The sequence below is a fragment of the Aspergillus neoniger genome (assembly GCF_003184625.1).
Source record: "Aspergillus neoniger CBS 115656 unplaced genomic scaffold BO87scaffold_10, whole genome shotgun sequence".
Taxonomy (NCBI): Eukaryota; Fungi; Ascomycota; class Eurotiomycetes; order Eurotiales; family Aspergillaceae; genus Aspergillus; species Aspergillus neoniger.
Window position 1 is genome coordinate 511,719 of NW_020291138.1, and position 19,235 is coordinate 530,953.

A 19,235-nucleotide genomic window follows, 5' to 3' on the forward strand; every position below is an offset into this window, starting at 1 on the left:
GACTGACAGATTTACTCATTAAAAAGGCTATATCCATCCATCCAATCTACTACTACTTACTCTCCTCTCCAATCCCATCCCCACCATTATTACTCTTAGCACAAGTCAAAAAGCAGTCCGTTCATCTTCCAACCCCACTTCTGTCTGGTCTCTTCTCTTTTTCCCCTCCATCCACTCACTCGGTTATCCACTCTACTCTACTCTTTCCCATCTACATCCACTTTTTTTTTTCCTTTTCCCCTCCCCCTCTTCGTCAGGCCCCGACGGAACCACAGAAACTCTACTACTGTTTTGAAACCATACAATACAACCAACCTTATCATTTTACTACCACCACCGCCACAACAAAAACCACTCAATTTACGATACAAAAAAATAAAGAAGATTAATATAATCAAACCAGAAACTGAATAAAATTTCCCGCCAACCGTCTATTCGGTTACACGCTGCCCGACTGCATTGAGACTTGCAGCCCGTGGACATTTTCTGCCGGTCATCCTCCACTCACCGTCTGCCAGACTACAACTGCAGGCGCGCGCGCTCCTCCTTCTGTCTCGTTTCTTTCCTTTCTTCTGCTTCGTTTCTCCGTTGGTTGACTTGGTTTGACCCACGCCTGCATCTTCCTCTCTCGCCGTCCACTCTTTCCGCCCGACTACTTTCTACTAGTAGATACGGTCTCGTTTCCACCGCTGACCCTCCTCGCGCCAAACCAACCATAACCGACGCCTTCTCTTTTTTTTGCCCTTTCTTCTTTTTTTTGTTTTTTCATTCTTCTTCGATGGAGCCTGTGCAGCCTGTGGACGACGATTATTTCCACCACGAATCCACTCTTCGTCGCTGACCCCCGATCTAGACACACACCGTCTCCTGACTATTTTCTGGCCCATCTGCTGCGGGTTTCGTTGCTTTGTTGAGGCTACCGCAGAAGTGGGTTCCCCGACACTGGCACTGGGCTGAATGGGGAGAGGGTGAAGCAGTCCAGCACCACCACTAAATTATCACTGGACGAAAGCGAAAAAAAAAAATCAACAAAAAGAAAACGACAGAGGAAAGACTAGTAAAGAAAAGTCTGTCTTCGTTGAGTCATTCGCATGAGCAGCAGCTGGTGGCTGCTGTAGGCCACCCGGAGTCCTGAAAGCCTGTTGGATCACCACGTTTCACGTCATCCACACTGCACACTGTCGAGCCCTTTCCCAATCAATCCAACCTCTCCCCTCCCTCGTCTGCCTGTCTGTCTTGTCCTGTGTCTCCCCTTTCCACTCAAACCCACACCCACAGTTTCCCCCCCTCCCCTTCCCCTCTTAGGGTCGGGCCTTTCCTTGGCCGCCTTTCCAGAAGTCATGTCTGGAAAAGTCCCTCACGCCGCCTTCTGTGAGGAATATGATGAAGATGCCCATGTCATCCTTCCCGACACTCGTCAAGTCGCCAACCTCACTTCTAAGCGCTCCAAGCCTGTCTTGAGATCGCCTGCAGCCCCCCTGGTCGACGTTGCAAGTGACTCCGGCTATTCTAGTCGTACCGCCGCCACCGTCAACAGCACCCAATCTGGGCCGTCGGGCCGGAAGAGTCCTGTCCCTCTTAAATTAGACACCACCCTCGTCAAACGTGCTGACCTTGGTCGCGTTCGATCCAAAAGCAGCAGAGAACAATCCAAACCTCGGATCGTTCGTCCCCCTCGTGAGGACAAAATGCAGGTCGGCGCCTATCCCAACGGCGTGAGCCATGCTCCTGCCCACGCTCAGCGGTCTCCCTCCAGGCCTCGTCGCCGTGAGACTTCGCAGATGCGCCACTACCCAGGCACCTGCTGGGAGTGTGATCAGGGCTTGTACCATGCTTCGTCAACTCCAGTCGACAGCCGACCATCCATGGACTATCCTTACTACATGTCGCAGCCTCCCTCATCGGCTCACGACTATCCTCCTCCCCCTTCACCTCGCGGGGACCCCCGGTACGCTCCCAACCCGGTCCAGGACATTCATGTGTCCCGCTCCAGCCGCCCCTCCGCCCGTGGCGGGGGTCCCATCTACCATCCCAACAACCGACCGGTGAGCTTCCATGGCATGCTGCCTGGAATGGGACAGATGGTGTACCAACCCTCCAGCATGAGCCGCTACGAACATGGGCCCCCGCCGTCCTCGTCAGCATACGCCTACAATCCCTCCGCGTATGCGCCTTCTCATTACTCGCAACAGTCGCCTTATTACAGCGGCATGTCCGACTACGGCGCCCCTTCCGAGCATCGGCAGGAGCGATCAGTTTCCAGCACGCGGGATGGGCGGGGGCGGCGCCCGTCTGTATATGGTGCGCCTGTGGTTGATTACGACTCTGCCTCAGCTGCTTTCGATGACGACGAGCCCTTGGATGCTGCCCCTCCTGCGCCACCACCGCCGCCTCGGGAGCCTCGACCCCGCCTTCCCTCTCATTCTTCCCATGATCGCGACGAGGATTACTATCGCCGGCCACCGCTCAAGCACAAGAACACCCCGCATATCATCCAGAAACGCCCAGAGCCGCGTAAAAATGTATCGGCACCCTCCGTCACGTCCGACCGGCACTCTGCTCGGTCCTTTGATATGGCTGATATGAAGGATGCTTTGCCTGACGGCTACGGCTACCGCCGCTCCTCCCGGGAGACGGTCGTGCCGGCGCGAAGCCGCAGCTACCGGCGCCCTACAGCGTATCACGAATCTGCTAGGCCCTCGCGGATTGCCGTGGAGAACTCTCGTCGCCGTCAGCCAACTATCTACGACTTCCCCGACGATGATGATGAAGACGACGACGAGGACGAGGAAGAGGATGACGAGATGGATGAGAAGCATCGCGAGGCGGAGGAGTACCAAGCTACCCGCACAGCGAAGCCACCAGTGCCTCCGGCGCCACCCGTGCCGTTGACGGCAGATGCTCTCTTCAAGGCCAAGTCCTCCCAGCGCGCCGAGAGCGACAGTGGCAGCCAGAAGAGTCGCAGCAGCCGTGGCAGCGATGCCCGCACGCAGAGCGGTAGTAACGCTGGGTCCAAGCCAGAAGAGGACAACAACATCGTCATGACGCTAAACGGGGTCACGATGAGTTTCCCTCAGGATGGTGGAAAGAAGATCAGTGTCCGGACAGGCGAAACTGGGGCGGTCGAGCTGAACATCGAAGGCAAGCAGCGACCGAAAAAGTATTTGACCAATGGATCGGAGTACACTGGCAGCGTGGCTCATAGTCGAAGGGAACTCGAAGATGCCCGACGGGTAAGGGAGATCGAAGATTCCCGGCGGGTGAGGGAGATTGAAGATGCCCGGCGGGTACGGAGTGATCGCAAGTCAGATCGTGCCAGTCGACGCTCTAGCCGATCGACCTACGGCGGTCGATACTAGTTGTGCTTGACGACCATGATGACCTGGGGATACCGCTCCCTACCTGTCCTAGTATTTCTTCTGATCCACATTTTGTCTCTTTGCACCTCACGCACTTCTTCGGTTAGACTTTCGGAGCAAGGAGCACTGTTTGCTAAAAAGTTCTTCTTCTGTCTTTTATTGGGCGATCATTATGCGGCGGATCTCTGAACCATCACGATACCAAATGGACATCTGGTCCGTTCTGCCCTGGTTCTTGAAAAAGTTGGAAGGTTCGTTTTGGGAAAAAAGAGCTCTGCTTTGCCATGGGAGGCTATTCATTGCATTGGTATGGTTTACGACTTGGTTTTTGGTCTCGGGTGTTATAAAGAGGAGAGGCGGGTTTCACCGATCACGTCCATCATGGCGACATGATTGTATGATTCTGATGACCTGCATGACCTTTGTTTATGTCTGATGTTATGTCTTATGTTTGATGTCATGTTGATGCCCATCATGTCCTGTGTCTGGTATTCATGTTGCGATTTTGATGTCTGGGAGCGTTTGTATTATTCCTTTCGAATGGCCCGCCTGTTCTATCTGCCGTATGCTCGTCATGACATGAGCAGTGGCAGAGGAAGAAGGTATACCCGGTTATGTGATTCGATGTATTTCCTTGTCCTGGTTTCCTTTATCTTACCCCAATTCCCCTTGAGTTACTTCTTTTCTCCCTTCGCGTAGTAGGGTGCCGTTACCCACTTTCATCCATCTTGTACCTTGTGTGTTATCTTCATGGATACCTACCTCTGTTTGACCACCTTTGATGATTCCCCTTGCTGCTGATCTTCGTATTGTTCAACCAACCATTGGTGACGGAGCCATGGAATGAGATGTGTTCCTAGCGACGATGTCTCCATACTACCTTGTTTTGTTTTTCCGTGCTTCCAGTTCTAGCGATTGTTTCAATACCCTTGATGTTTACCTTTACCCATTATCGATTACCCCCTAGCGAAAATACAGTGAAAACAAACATACCATCCTTACAAATCAGCTATAAGAACATTATCTTTTCCATACATAAGTAGTATATAGAGTATATGTTTTACCGCCATCCACATTAATACTATCTTATCCACAGAGTAGTTCTATACCCTGACCCTTCCATTCAGCTATCACCTGTCACCCAAACACATTTGAATAAGATGCAGACAGACGCCAAACTCTTCGAAAAATTTCATCTTAATCTAATAATTTTGATCAAGCAAATAATACGGTGCCCATATCCCAACCCCAACCCTTACACAGTACTATCATACGATACGATATCATCATCTAACTCATGTCCTCAGCACCAACGCAAAATACGCAAAAAGCCGATACACAGCAATAATCCCCACCAGAATGCCCACCCACTTCCCCGTCCTGCCCGTAGCATACCCATACTCCTGAAGTACGCCCGTCCCCCGGATCTTGCACTCACTGGCCAAGTCCGTCTGATACATGCATTGGCAGGAGTCACCGCAGGAGTAGATTCTATGTTGGAATTCGTTGACCATCATGCCTTGGAAGACGTATGCCTATTACCATTATTAATATTGAATTAGTGTGTGTGTTGGGGTGTAGGTGGGGATTTGGGGGAGGGGTACCTGATAATCAATGTAGTGGAAAACATATTTCCAGAACGGGTTAAGGATCTTGGGCGCGACGAGGAACCCGCCGACACTCATCCAGAGGCCGTTGGCGAAGGCGACGAGAGCGAGGGAGATGACGAAGTTGGGGAAGATGGAGGTCATGAAGACGACGAGGGATTCGGCTGCGACGAGGTCCAGGAAGAGCCACATTACCCAGGTAAAGAAGGAGGTGGCGGTGGGGTTGAAGTTGGAGAGCCAGTAGGAGATAATGGAAAAGAGGAGGGAGATTATGACTGTACTATTTGTCAGTGGGGTGGAGTGAAATAGTGGGCGGGAAGGGGTGATTTACAGAGGAAGGGCAGGCCGATGATGAAATTGGAGACGATGAAGGGGAGAGCGCCGTAAAGGCCGTTGGCGCGTTCTTTTATGAAGGTCATGCGGTCTTCGATGAAGGCCGGGACGTAGGCTACGGCCATGAAACTCATGAAGGCGGAGCCGAAGAACTGGTGAGGATGGAGATATTAGTTGTGCTGTTCTAGTTGGAGGGTCTGAGTTAGTGAGAGCAGGCTTACGATTGCGTTGATAAAGGGCTGGATGTAGCTCTGTTCGGTGTGCAGACGCAGCCAGACGGTTCCCATCATGATTGCCAGCCCTAATGGATCGGTCAGTTTTGTATCTGCCTCGTTGGAGATTTTTGATATACGCACCCAGGTACATGACGATACGGATGCCATATGCCACGACATCACGGTAACTCTTGATGAAGGAGCGGTGCAAGAGAGTAAGAGTGATGCTGAGAATGCCTGGGCGACTTAGCTCGTCCATGTCGAGTTTCGCCGACTGCTTCTCGGATAAGACGGTCCGCTGCGAGACCTGCTCTGCTAGCGCTGCGGCGTTGGAGGACTCAGTCCAGCTTGTATGAATCCGCTGGACCTGATCCTTGGACATGGCGTGTGTGCTGCCTGCAAAGTCGGAGCTGACAAGATCGAGGATGAACTCGGCCGGGTTGGTGTTAATTGGAAGCGAATAGCCAATGCTGTCGAAATAGGTCGGCACTTCTGTGACAGGACCGAAGTAGCACGTTTTCCCGCTCGAGAGGAGAAGCAGCTTATCGAAAAGCTGGAATGTAGTTGTGGATGGCTGGTGGATACTGGCTATAATGATGAGCTGCGAGACGTTAGTAATTGCAGGTCACCGAATGGAATAGACGTACGTTGTTTGCAACCGCCATCTCTTTAACGTAGGAGATGACCTCGAAACTAGCCGATGAGTCCAGTCCGCTGGTCGGTTCATCCAAGAACAGGATCTTAGGGCACGTCATGAGTTGACTCGCCACGCTAACACGCCGTTTCTGACCACCACTGATTCCCTTGCGAATGGGCGTGCCAACCAAAGTGGATGCCTGATTCTGGATTCCGAATGCCTGTAGAAGGGAGTGAATGCGCTCTTTCCGTTGAAATTTCGTAACCGAGCTAATTCATTAGTATCACCGCCAATTAACACACTCTTGGATAATACACACCTGGGCAACGAGAGATCTGCGGCGAACTTCAGTGTCTCGCGCACCGTCAACGACCCGATCAGTGCATCCTCCTGCTCCACGTAAGAAGTGAGCCGACCAAATGTCGCATTATCGACCGTCTTTCCATCTATATAGCAATCTCCAGTAGTCTTTGCTCCCGACGATGCTGCGCGACGAGCCAAAACGTTGAGTAGAGTAGTCTTGCCGCATCCCGAGGGACCCATCAGAGCGACTAGTTCGCCTGTTTCATTGATAGAGTTAATCGGGTGTTCATCCGGGATGGGTACATAGAGTTCCGGGAAGTAACCACCAACCTTGCTGGACTGACCCGCTGATCCCATCGATCAGATTCCGGGGCTGTTTGGTATGGCGGTCCTTGACGGTGACGGTGAGATCGCGCCAGGAAAAGTTGTTGACGGTATTGTTTTTGAAGAAGCCGGTGGCTTCATTGCGCTCGAGGTCAGAGCCATCGAGTTTAGATGAGAGGTCATCCATTTTCTGTGGTCTGAAAGGGAAAAAAAATGAGGTCTATAGTATTGTAGCTGATGGTGGGAGAAACCTTAGAGTCTGGGAAAGTCTCAAGGAAAAAATAGTAGAAGGCTTCACAATGTCACACTTCTAATCATGCCTCGCTATTCTGGAATAGTAGTCAGAATAGCGCCTAGTAGTAGCAAATTGTAGAGCAGAATTAAAAATCAGAAAAGATAAGAAAGAGGTGGGACAGGCGAAGTAAATAAACGACTCACAGACCACTGCAACCGAACCCCGGTCCGGTCACAAGGGGAGGGACAGCGAGACGCAGCTAGTCTCCAGCACATTGCAGCAGCATCCATCATAGTGAGAAAGAGCAGCAAATGCCATGTGGAAGGTAAAGAGGGTGACATCTCCGAGCTTCTCGTGCGTGTTGCTTTCGCTGCCACACTTTGGGACCCGAGATGAGAGGCTTCTTGGTTCAGGTCCCCGAAGCCCGCACAACAGGTCGCCACTTCTCACCTCCAAGCCCGAGGACGGCGTCTTCGCTCGTTCGCAACGATCATGAGCTGGCTGAGCCACGATTATGTGAACCATCTCGATAAGTAAGTTAGATAGTCTAGTTAGTCTAAGTTAAACCATTAGTTTGTTGTTGGGCGGGTGGATCGCCGTCGGGGGTCCACCCTGGAGAATGGAGAAAAAGAAGGGAAAGCTGAGAACGCCGTTCATCTGCTGAACCGAACGAACGCCTTGTGGGTAGGAAAGAGAAAGAAAAAGAAAAATGAAAAATGACCCAAATAAGCAAGCATAGGGGAACTATTAGCGATGAACTGGAGATGGAGATAAATCATGGGAGGTGATTGGTGGCATTCTTCTCCAGACCCTGGACAGGATTTCTTATCAGCTCCTGCTATTAAGTGAACTACTAAGGTAGTAACTAGTCGCACTTACTTAGTCTGGCCAGCTGAACCATCCTCATCCTCATCATCATCATCATCCATCAGGCTGAAAGATGTACCCCCCTCCTCTTTTCCCTCCAATTGGATAATCTTTACTATCAGCAGTAACTACTACTAGTAAATACTACTACATGATAATACTACTGTTTTCAGCCCCGCCATGTCATCAAAGACCTACTGCTATATTTCCCCTCCTTCCCATGCATGTGAGGAGAACATACTATTACTATTACCATTATCGCCCATTAATCATCTAATCGAGTAACTAGTTACCTCTCTCCCAGTAGTACAGTTAGATCCAATCTAAATTCATACATAACATCATAACAAACAATGTGATATGTCCCTCTCTGTACCTGGCTGGCATCACATCTTGGTGTAACGGTCGCTTGTCGATCCCCTACCCGCTCCGTCCTAGTCTAACCTGCACAATGCAATTCATCCTCACTTCATCACCACTCCTCGTTTCTTCCCCCATCACGCAGGTGGAGGCTTTTGTTTTGACTTTTGAGTTTGGCGGCGGAAGATTAAATCTGCGATCGGAGGTGGAGGTGGCTTCTTACTGTAATAGGATTGTCTGCCTACTTATTGAACGGAATAATAATGTGCATCTCGCGTTAGTTTTTCAAGGATGTGCCAGATACGTGTGGGTAAAATAATTTGTGCTACAGTGAGTGTAAGACAGGTGTGTGTGATCACAGCGAGCAGATCTGCTTGCGTGGCACCTCATGAGAGCCGCGCCTGGTCGGTCCGGATGGAAACACGCCCTCACTTGGAATGGCGCTATACTGAAATTACGATGGATTGCTTTGTCTTCTAGATTCGCTTTCAGGGACTGCTTTTGATGATCGTTGTAGATTAGACTCGAGTCATCTATTCCTCCAATGATACTCTAAAAATTAAAAGCTAATACAAATGCTTCCAGCATTCTGCCAGAGTCCAGAACGGGAAACCCTCACGCAGCCTCATTACTAGATAAGGCCCAACACCTCGACATAGTTAGCTATCAAGAGACCGCTTAGTCGCTGCAGGAAGCGCCCGAGGGGACGTTCTTGCACTTGCTGCTCTTCTTGCCGCCAGTCACATCAACACCGCTCCAGGTCCAGTTCGAGCAGCTGCCGGAACCGCACAGGATGTAGATGTCAGTACCAGAGCTCTTGACACTGCCGGTCACCTTCTTGAAAGTGATGTCCTCAACCTTGACACCGTTTGTGGGCTTGCCGGTGGGGCTGCCGTTCTCGTAGTCCTGCTCAACGACGATACCGTACTTGCTGATGTCGGACAGGGTGATGTCCTCGAACTTGACGTTCTCGACAGTGCCGGTCTTGCCGTAGATGGTCTTGATACGGACACCGTTCTGGGAGTTGAGCACCTTGGAGTTGGAGATGGTCACGTCGCTGACGGTGTTGTCGCTGCGGCCACCGATGGAACCAATGGAAAGACCGTGGCCACCGTCACAGTAGCCGTTGGTGAAAGTGATGTGCTGTGTTCTAGTTAGTTTCCGATATTTTGCAGCTTCTGGACAGTGACAGTTCTTTTGCGACAGCATATATACATACCTCACCCGAGTTGATGGCCAGGCAGTCATCCTGGTTGTAGACGGTGGCACCGTCGATGGTGATGTAGGTACTCTGACCAATGTCAAAGGCATCGGTGTTGTGGCCCTTGCTCGTACCGGCGGAGTTGTCGATGGTCACGTCGGTGATGGTCAGGTGGTCGGCCAGAATGCTGAAGCCCTGGACAGGGGTGTTGTAGATCTTCAGGCCGGTGATGGTGGACTCGTCGAGCTTGTGGGCCTTGAAGAACTTGGGCTTGGTCTTGCCACCGTTGCTACCCTTGCCGTCCCACCAGCGAGCACCGTCGCAGTTGATCTTGGCACCGGAGGCCTGCTTGACGGTGATGTCGGTACCGGACATGGAGATCAGGGGACCCTTCCATTCCTTGTAGCCGAAGGTGGTTTCACCCTCGAAGATGACCTGTGAGGGGAGAGAATTAGTGGGTCCGAGAAGGACGAGAAGAGACTCAAGGGAGCGAGGGAAGACGTACGGTAGTACCCTTCTTGAGGCCAGTCAAGTCAAGAGTCTCACCGGCGGGGACCGCGATGTTGTCGAGGGTGATGGTGGAGCAAGAGGACTTGCCAGACTTGGCAGCAGAGGCGGAGGTGAAAGTGCAGGAGCGCTTCTCAAGAGGAGCAGCGGCGGCCAGCGCAGCGCCCATAGTGGCGGCCACGAAAGCGTTCTGGAGGAAATGCATGGTGAAAACGAAGGAATGAAACCTGGATCAACCGGGTACAAATAAGGAAGGACTAGAGAGAAGCTGGGAAAGGAAAGTGAAGAAAGAGAGACTGAGAGCGTGATGAGGGAAGAAAAGACCAGCCATGGAGAGGGATGCAAAGAGATCTATAAGTAGGTTTTTCGCTCGACTCGTTGTGCCCTCCACTCATCCCCTTTTCTTGGATATAACGGCGATACATCGGAAGTATGAGAATTGGTTCAGGACCCTGGAAGCCACATCGAACGATCGAAGGAACCCGCTGGAGACGGCGGTTTGAGGATGAAATGAAGTGGGCATCTAGACTTGCACGGAACAGGAAGGAAGGCTAGCCAAGCTCGCTAAGCTCGAAGAAAGACAGGGTCCGATGGGTCCCAAAAAGGCAGTAGCGCCCAGTAGTTGGACCAGCGCGCCTTCCCCACTAGGAAACCTTTAGGCATCCGGGTTTTTGCTGCTTTCGTCGCCATCCCGAGACACTCCTTTATTATACTTTCTATTGTTTTCTTATCGATCGCATTAGCTATCACCTAAGGTAGGAATCCTCGGCAGTTGGTTTCTTTGCCGACATTTTCTTTCTCTACTGATGAGAAAAAGAGAGCAATACAGTTATAAACAATTGACATAGTATGGTTCTCGGGAACACCCTCAGGATCGGCAGCATTGGCATCTCGCCGATCCCTAGCCCTACTGCCCTAAGAACTCTCGGCCTCCGCGGCAACCGAGGCGGATACATTAAAATCTTCAACCAAGCCCACTGAAACGAGAATGAACCCAACTCCATAGTTCTCACCCTGAAACAAGCGGATCATGTTGCTAATCCATATTAACCAGGGGTTCGTTCGCTGACAGGTTCTGCACAGGATACTAACGCCAAGCTTCCATATTATCCTCCTTCCACCACGCGCTAGGCAATCTGTTTGGCACTGGATCCCCTCCAATATCAACCACTGGATCCCCTCCAATATCAACCACTGGATTCGAGGTTATTGATTAATTTCAGGCCATAGTCACTGGGAGCTCGGATATTTCGGAGATTTTTCTCAGAGTTTTTCCCACAGCAATAAATTAATGTTCCCCTGGTACTAATGTAGCGCGTCTAAGACGCTTCAATTGAGGGTTGTCTCACGATAACTATTGTTTGCCGCTACCCGCTAACATATGACTACCATGTTTTTACCGGCATTGCCGGAGGAGCAACAGTATTTCAGTCGAGACTTTGAGCCCACAGTTTTCCTATAATAGCCAAATTGCTTCCCCTCAAACAGGAAGTCATCTTTCCCGAAGCTGTCACTTTCAGCCACCGACTAGTTAATTCGAGACAGCCAGATGCTCTACATGGCTAGTGTATTTGACTGAATATGTCGGGGCTCAGCAAACTTCAAAAGTGAACCTCGAGACGAGGGATGGAATGCAAAATAGCTGGTCTGCAACGGTCAATTCAATTTCCAGATATACAGGGACCATAAGGCAATCTCCTTCTAGCATTCTTAACTTGATTGCAGATACCTTAACTGGCTAGTCTCTCAAGCCTTGCGCTTACAAATGCAAGCCACAATGGATCCCTTGTCGCACCATAAACTAACCGGTCAATCGTCCGTGCTTGGTGGTTATGGCTCTACTATCACACATCCCGTATAGTATACGAGTAGACTCGACCATTGTAATTGACAAAAATGAGCCCGGGCAACCTTGTCAACAACAAAATAGTTATAGACGTCAGAAAAATAGAGGCTGCAGGCCAGAGAACAATTTGCCTTTGAAAGCACCTAATACTACCGACTGATGCCGACTAAGCCTCTGATGACATATGGAATTGCTCCACTAAACATACCGCCTCAAGCACTATTGTACAGCAGCCAAATCACACCACACTCCTTTGCGTATCTTCAATATATACTTCTGGAACCCCATTCCCCACTACCTGACACTAGGTACCTGCCGGCCAAGTTAGCACATTCCTTCATCTGGACTAATCAAGGAAGTTCGCCCCTGAAGCACACCACTATATACCCGGATATATATTGAAGCATGCTAGACAGTTACTTGCAATGGATACTCGGGATAACTACTCAGACCAAGGTATTAAGCGCTAGGAAGCGAAGAACCTACAAGGGTATTCGAAGGTTCCGTTTACCCGAGAAGCCAACTAATAACCCTCAACGCGAGTCAGACAGTGTCTAATAAGTCATATATAAATGAATCAGGAACCTGGAAGACTTTATGGGGCCAATTTTGCCCTGATTAGCTTGGTCTCCTGGTGGAGTAGGTAGTATGCTGTCAATTCCTGTTCCGGACTGCGAGCTGGAATCTGTTCTTACGTGGGGGGGAAAAACGTATTCGTAAATTCATGACTGGGTTATAGAAGGGCTAAGGGCGTTATCATTATGAGAAGAGCAATATAGGGAATGTATTATAGCAGTCTTTCTATCTGGACACTGTACAGATATACAGTTGCTAGGAATGTTAGATCACTCCTTATGCTACGAGTCATGTCTCACCTACCTACTTGACTACTTACAATAGCTATGCTCGCATAGGAAAATAGAAGGATAAATGCATGCATATAATACCAAGCACCTGCATATGAATCTATCAATCCAGTATATATGTCCACTCTTCCACCGGAATCCAGATAATATTCCACAAGGGCATATACCCATCCGATAAGTAGTGCTTTCTGTTTCCTTGGTATCTGGATTGACTCTTACTTTTCTTCAGAGCTGAGTGGCTACAGTGAAGCGAAAATTTTGCTGTGCACTGAAATTCTGGTTTCACTTAGTATGTTTGATAGTAGAAAGTAAGTTGGCTTCCGTAGCATCATACTTAACTATCCATTGAAGCATTGTAGTCTTCCTACTCGTTACATGAGGTTTCTTTACCTCTCATTGGTATCCTTGCAGAGTACTTGATAGTAGTACTTTATCTATGTCGATTATTTACTTGGTAGTTACTATATACTTACAAGTAATGTTCAGTTGGTATTCACTTTAGGCACATTCACCTCAACCAACATAGTAGATATATACACAGTCCGCTATCATGCTCCCAAGTGAATTTTCAAACATGATAAATCACAATTTCAGGTCGAATCAACGCATGAAATAACAGTACAACACTATAAAGAATACTCTACCAGCCTATACCCACTTGATCATATAACAAAAATCTGTACTCATACTTATCAAAAACAAAAACACTATGATCACTCTCCATTGCATCCCAACCAACCACGTGATCCAGTCAAGTCCTGAACAATATTTAGTTTTACACGATATGAAACTATTACTAACCAAAACTACTGTAAGAAACCCAAAATAAACTTTTCGCAGGAATCCCGAAGATCTGGTAAGTCTACGACCTGCAAAAAGCAAAAAGCAAAGCCGATCACGTTGACTTAGTCCCCGAGGCCGAGAGTCCCCACTGGTGGTTATGTTGGTTCCCGGGGACGGCGTCTACTTAGAAGTTACATACCCGCTCCGCTCGGGTGGCTGCCTTGCGGGAATTATGGTTTTGAGTTTCGGTGATTGTTTCAAGGGGATCTAGACACTAGGACGCCGATGTGATCTGATATTCGGACGAGACTGTCGATCAGATCGGGGTTCATGGGGCGGAGTATTATCCCGGCTTAAAGATGACTACTTTTTGTTTCTAACACCTACGGTGTGATTGATAGTCTTTCGGGTGTGATGTGAACGCTGAAAAAGATGCTTGGTATTTGGTCACACTAAATGTATATCTTTTATGGTCGCTTCCATTACATACTAGTGACTCATTAGTACTGTGTATAATAAAGCGAGAATGAAGCTTGACGTACCGGTTGACAGGGCTGAGACCCAGGATGCGCATACCGTTGTGCAGCACCTGGCGGGCGGACTCGTACAGAGCCATACGGGCCTTCTTGAGCTCAGGCTCGCTACCAACAACCTTGAGCACATCGTAGCTGGAGCTGAGCACGTGGGTCATGCGGAACAGGTAGGTGAGGATGGTAGTGGGCTCCAGAGTGCGGTTCGTGTTGAGCAGCACATCGGGCCACTGGGCGAGGAGACGAGCAAGGTCGGTGGCGTGGGTCTCGGTCAGGAGGCTCAGGTTGGCGGTGTCGAGCTCGTCGACGTTCAGGCCGGACTTGCGCACAATGGAGCAGAGACGGGCGTGGGCGTATTGCAGGTAAGGACCGGTGTCACCCTCGAACGAGGTCATGGCATCCAGGTTGAAGTCGTATCCGTTGATACTGCAAATTTATTAGCAACTAGAGACTACCATGGGGGGATGGGATATACATACCGCTTTCCGGTCATGTCCTGCACCATGACGGAGGACATACCAAGGATGTCGGCAGTGCCCTCAGGGTCGGCGACCTGCTCGTACTTCTCGGTGTTCTTCTTCATGACCTCGTGCATCTTATCACGGACATCCTGGAGGATGTCGTCCAAGAACTTGACGGTACCCTTACGGGTGCTCATACCGCGCACCATACCGAAGTTGATGTGCTGGCAGCGGTTGGCCAGATCCTTGTAGCCCATGAGCTCAGTGATCTTGAACAGCTGGGCCAAGTGGAGATCCTGCTGAGCGGCAACGACGTAGATCATCTTGTCGAACTTGTAGGCCTCCTCACGCTCGAGGATGGCTCCGATATCACGGGTCAGGTAGAGAGGAGTGCCGTCCTTGCGGACAATGATGGCCTTTCCAAGCTTCTTGGCACCGTGCTTGGTGAAGTCGACGATGACAGCACCCTCGGACTTCTCGGACACGCCGGCCTTCTCCATGGTTTGGTAAGCGGAGGTCATGCTCTCTTGCTTGATCTGAGACTCTCCAGAGTAGACGTCAAAGTCAATGTTCAGACGAGCATAGGTCTGTCTGTACTTCTCGATACTGAGCTCACGGAACCGGCGCCAGAGAGCAAGAGCCTCCTGGTTACCATCCTCCATGCTCTTGAAGTAGCGGCGAGCGTTCTCGTCCTCGCTGGCATCGACAAGCTTGGCAAGCTCCTTCTCCTGCTCGGCGGCGTCCTCACCTTTCTCCTTCTTGGCCTTGATCTGCTCCTTGAGCTCCTTGATGGGGCCCTCCTGCTCGGAGACGATGCCGTTGATCTTGACGTAGACGTTGAACAGGTGGTTGATAGGGTCCTTGGTCAGCTCCTCCTCGCTACCGAACATCTTGAAACCATTGGCAAGCAGACCGTACTGCTTACCCCAGTCACCAAGGTAGTTCATCTTGATGACGTCCCATCCCATGACCGTGTAAAGGTTGGCGAGGAAACCACCAATGATGGTACTGCGCAAGTGACCAGCGTGGAAGGGCTTGGCGATGTTGGGAGACGAGAACTCGACGATGATGCGCTTGCGACCCTTGGAGGGGTCGGCGGGGTCGCGCAGACCAACGTTGCCATTGGTACCAAAGGCAGACTTCTCCTTCAAGATACGGCTAACGACGTTCTTGGTGAGGCGCTCCGGGCGGAAGAAGAACTGCATGTGAGGGCCGAAGGCAACGGGGGGAAGGATGAGGTCGGACTCGGGGAACTTCTCGACGAGTTCCTTGCACAGCTCCTGGGGGTTCTTCTTGATCTGAAGGGAGGGGACCTAGAGATAACATACTACGTTAGCTGATGTCAAATGGCCCAATGGAAGTAATCCAATTGTATTTTTATGGTCGCGTACCGGCAACACCAGGTCACCCTTGTCCAACGAATTCGTCCATGCGATGCGGGAGAAGATCTTCTCCGCGTCCAAGCCGGTGATCTTGGCCAGCTCCTCGGCAATGTGCTCTCTGTAGACGTCGACGGGATTCAGGGAGGGGAAGCAGTTGGGGAACTTGGAGGTCTCGGAGGTCGACTGAATAGAGAGTCCCTCAACGGAGACAGCGAGGTCGGAGGCGGACGTCATGGCGGCAGCTTTGTTCTTCAAAAGCGACGCAGAGGAAAAAGACGAGCGCCAGGGATTTAAAAGAGGCGAAGAAAAAGCACCGCGGGCGCAGGAACAGCGACTATTTTGTGTGTAGTATGAGCGGACAGACTGGAAAATGCCGCTGGAAAATCGGCGTGCCCCGCTTACCAGATGGCGACCCATAAATGGAGGGGAATCGAGAGCCTCGCTTTGGAGGGGGACTTTTTTTCTTTGCTCTTTAGCCTCCATTCGGCAATCGCCCATACTGCCCGGGCGGTGAGTACTCCCTCATGACTCATCGAATGCCATCACGTGATTCTAGATCATCTGACTGCTGCTAACCCTGATCTCTCCCCTTCTCTCTCAAACCCTCATTTATGTCATGTGAGCGGATATGAGACCACCCCCTTCTCTGACGTCACGGTTCTTTGCAGCGCCAGCAACGCAACCTCGTGTCCCAAACCTGGCCATTCTTCTCTTAATTCCACATTAAGCCTCCAAACAGCCATGTCCCATCATCAACGATCTATTCCGTTCTCTATCATCGATATCCTCCGCGGCCATGGGTAGTAGTCGTCGTCAAAAGGCCCTATCCAAGTCTATCCAACTCGCCCTATTCCGCGACCCAGCTACCTTTCGGAAGACCCTCATAGGGCGCATCCTAGCCTTCTTTAGCATCTTCTACATCAAGCTCTTCCGATATGGGAGCAATCTGTTTCGAAAGCTGCGCAGCGAGACATGGGAGATCGACGAGAATGAGTACAAGGCGAGCTTCCGAGATGAGAAGAAGACTGTCCCATTGAAGCCAATGGGCGATCTTGGAATGTCAGGATCGGTATGAACACAATCAGAAGGTCATGGAAATTTCTGGTGTACTAATTGTATGCTTTGATAGACCTTCTTCCAGACCTCCAATGGCAAGTTTCTCGTCAAGAGCCTCCCCCGACACTTTGAACATTCCTTCTTCCGTGAGGATCTGCTCGAGCCATACTACGAATATATGAGTGCCCATCCCGATTCTTTATTGGTATGGATTACCGACTATGTGTATGCGCCGTATCAGACGGTCGGGAGCCTTATAGGGTCCACGCCAGCCCATCACATCATCATGGATAATATCTTGTACGGGAAAACCGAAGACCCGAAAGCAGATCAATGGGAGAAATACGACCTTAAACCCATTGACTATTTCTATCCAGAGCGGGACTTGGTGCCAGAGCCGCTGGTTAACGAAGATACGCTGCGGAAGCTTGCTGACCAATTTGACGACAAAATCCGGCTGTCGCAAGATCAATGCGAGTCTCTGAAGCAAGTCTTGGAAGCTGACACGGACTTTCTCCGCTCGTCTAATGCAGTTGATTACTCTCTTTTCCTCGTACGGTTTCCGGCCTCCTCGCAGCCCGAGGTTATTGGTAGGCATGCTCCGTGGCGCATCGGCGTAGAGTCTGCAGATGGCAAATGGAAGTATCGTGCCGTGTTGTTGGATTTCTTCTGGGCAAGACACAAATTGCACGCCCAAGCCATGACGGGGGTAATTCAGACATTCAATGTCATTGGTCGCCAGGGGCCAATGACAATTACGACGACGGCCGACGAATACCAACAGAAGTTTCTGGCTATGGTGGACTCGATGGTGGAAGTACAGTGGTCTTGATAGACGTAATCATACAATACCTAAAAAGATGTTGTTTGACGCACGCGCGCTCTGCGATTAATATCATGTATGTTGTATCCGAAATGGAAATTCTTGGTCTTCTCGCATTGACTCATGACACCGTTTATCAAGCACCCAGATGACCAACGGTCGGCCCGTAGCGGGCTTTTCTATCGACAATCTATCAATTACCGGAATCTGTGAGGCAGAGACAGTCTATGTCATCTGCCAATTCGCTCAAAGAAGTCATCTCTCATTGCTGCCTTAGAAGCAGAAGATCTGGTCCTCGAGCTTGCTGACGGGACGAGCCTTGGTGTATCCGAGAGACTCGGTAGCCTTCTTCATGGCGCTAACCATGGGAGGAGGACCGCAGAGCAGGATCTTGATGTCGCTAGCGGGGGCGGGAAGGCGCTCCTAAAGGGTTTAGTTAGTGGACCATGCTGGAAGACACTGACGGGAGATTCAACAAACCTTGATCATGTCAGGGGTGACGAAACCAACACCACCGGTCCAGCCCTCAGGGGGGTTGTTGAGGACGTAGTAGATGCGGAAGCCGTCGTCCTCCTTGGCCAGCTGCTCGAGCTCTTCCTTCATGAGGATGTCGTCGGGGTTCACGTTGGCGAAGATCAAGTCAACCTGGGTGGTGTCGTTTCCACCGTTACGGGGACGGTTGCGGATAATAGCCTTGATGATCTGGTACATGGGGGTGATACCAGTACCACCAGCGATCATACCAATGTGACGGCACATGTTGGGAGTGTACACCATGGCGCCCTTGGGGCCACGGACCTTCATGGTCTGACCAACCTCCAGGGTGGTCAAGTACTTGGAGATGTTACCCTGGGGGTAGGCCTTGACGAGGAGATCGAAGTAACCAGCCTCGTTGTCGGAGGAGATGGGGGTGTAGGAGCGAACAACCTCCTTACCGCCAATGGTGGCGGCAAGCGAGATGTGCTGACCGATGGGCAGACCCAGGATATCGGTGGGACGGGGCAAGGCGAAACGGTAGACAGTGACATTGTGGGAGATGTCGTTCTTCTCCTTCAGGGTGAAGTGCTGGAAGTCACCGGGGTTGAGGACCTTTCTGGGCTCTAAAGAAATTGTTGGGACATGTCAGAAGACCGCAAGTAAAGTCATACGATCGGCGACTCCTGTACGTACTGTTGCTGAAGACCTTCCAGCCGACCAGGACTGCGGCCAGAGCGACGGCAAAGGGGGTCAATTCCTGCTTGAAGAAGAAAGTTCCGGCGACAAAGAGGGCCGAGGGGATGAAGGCCCCGGTAATGTTGTCGGGGGAGAAAGCGCTGTTTTGCGACAACTTTTGTTAGCCACCCGTCAATCGCGGAGCGAGTGGCACGCGCACATACCTCATGTTGGCAATTACTCCAGCAACCCCTAGGGAACTTGAAAAGGAATAGAAAACAGAAAAGGAGCAAAGGGGAGGAATGAGGGGGAAAGAGGGAAGAGGAGGAGGAGGGAGAGGTAAGTAATGAGAGGGAGAGGATGTGAGGAGATGAGGGAGAGAGTCGGG

General features: G+C 50.7%; 6 protein-coding genes across 6 annotated transcripts; 2 read left to right on the plus strand and 4 right to left on the minus strand.

Annotated features, from left to right (window-relative positions):
• Window positions 1-1,114: 1,114 nt before the first annotated feature.
• BO87DRAFT_16675 (uncharacterized protein) lies at window positions 1,115-3,577 on the plus strand. The gene has a single exon (XM_025618294.1). It carries the CDS (start codon window positions 1,341-1,343, stop codon window positions 3,357-3,359), a length of 2,019 nt encoding a protein of 672 aa, XP_025481547.1. The 5' UTR covers window positions 1,115-1,340; the 3' UTR covers window positions 3,360-3,577.
• An 845-nt stretch (window positions 3,578-4,422) lies between these two features.
• Window positions 4,423-7,278, minus strand: BO87DRAFT_375080 (putative ABC transporter). Its single transcript, XM_025622945.1, has 8 exons — window positions 6,785-7,278; window positions 6,471-6,711; window positions 6,162-6,420; window positions 5,656-6,115; window positions 5,521-5,600; window positions 5,298-5,451; window positions 4,964-5,241; window positions 4,423-4,894 (listed from the first exon to the last, which is right to left on the minus strand). Exons 1-8 carry the CDS (start codon window positions 6,963-6,965, stop codon window positions 4,655-4,657), a joined length of 1,893 nt encoding a protein of 630 aa, XP_025481548.1. The 5' UTR covers window positions 6,966-7,278; the 3' UTR covers window positions 4,423-4,654.
• Window positions 7,279-8,779: 1,501 nt separating this feature from the next.
• BO87DRAFT_375084 (glycoside hydrolase family 28 protein) lies at window positions 8,780-10,439 on the minus strand. Its single transcript, XM_025622946.1, has 3 exons — window positions 9,947-10,439; window positions 9,460-9,876; window positions 8,780-9,383 (listed from the first exon to the last, which is right to left on the minus strand). Exons 1-3 carry the CDS (start codon window positions 10,151-10,153, stop codon window positions 8,919-8,921), a joined length of 1,089 nt encoding a protein of 362 aa, XP_025481549.1. The 5' UTR covers window positions 10,154-10,439; the 3' UTR covers window positions 8,780-8,918.
• A 3,266-nt stretch (window positions 10,440-13,705) lies between these two features.
• BO87DRAFT_375085 (arginine--tRNA ligase) lies at window positions 13,706-16,293 on the minus strand. Its single transcript, XM_025622947.1, has 4 exons — window positions 15,826-16,293; window positions 14,453-15,747; window positions 13,986-14,399; window positions 13,706-13,932 (listed from the first exon to the last, which is right to left on the minus strand). Exons 1-4 carry the CDS (start codon window positions 16,048-16,050, stop codon window positions 13,926-13,928), a joined length of 1,941 nt encoding a protein of 646 aa, XP_025481550.1. The 5' UTR covers window positions 16,051-16,293; the 3' UTR covers window positions 13,706-13,925.
• A 202-nt stretch (window positions 16,294-16,495) lies between these two features.
• BO87DRAFT_375086 (phosphatidylinositol phosphate kinase family protein) lies at window positions 16,496-17,745 on the plus strand. Its single transcript, XM_025622948.1, has 2 exons — window positions 16,496-16,885; window positions 16,946-17,745. Exons 1-2 carry the CDS (start codon window positions 16,613-16,615, stop codon window positions 17,702-17,704), a joined length of 1,032 nt encoding a protein of 343 aa, XP_025481551.1. The 5' UTR covers window positions 16,496-16,612; the 3' UTR covers window positions 17,705-17,745.
• Window positions 17,746-17,968: 223 nt separating this feature from the next.
• BO87DRAFT_424355 (cytochrome b5 reductase family protein) lies at window positions 17,969-19,076 on the minus strand (the record flags this gene model as incomplete). Its single annotated transcript, XM_025627224.1, has 4 exons — window positions 17,969-18,118; window positions 18,176-18,795; window positions 18,866-19,008; window positions 19,072-19,076. The coding sequence occupies 4 exons, from the start codon at window positions 19,074-19,076 to the stop codon at window positions 17,969-17,971; spliced, it is 918 nt and encodes a 305-aa protein (XP_025481552.1).
• Between the last annotated feature and the right edge of the window lie 159 nt (window positions 19,077-19,235).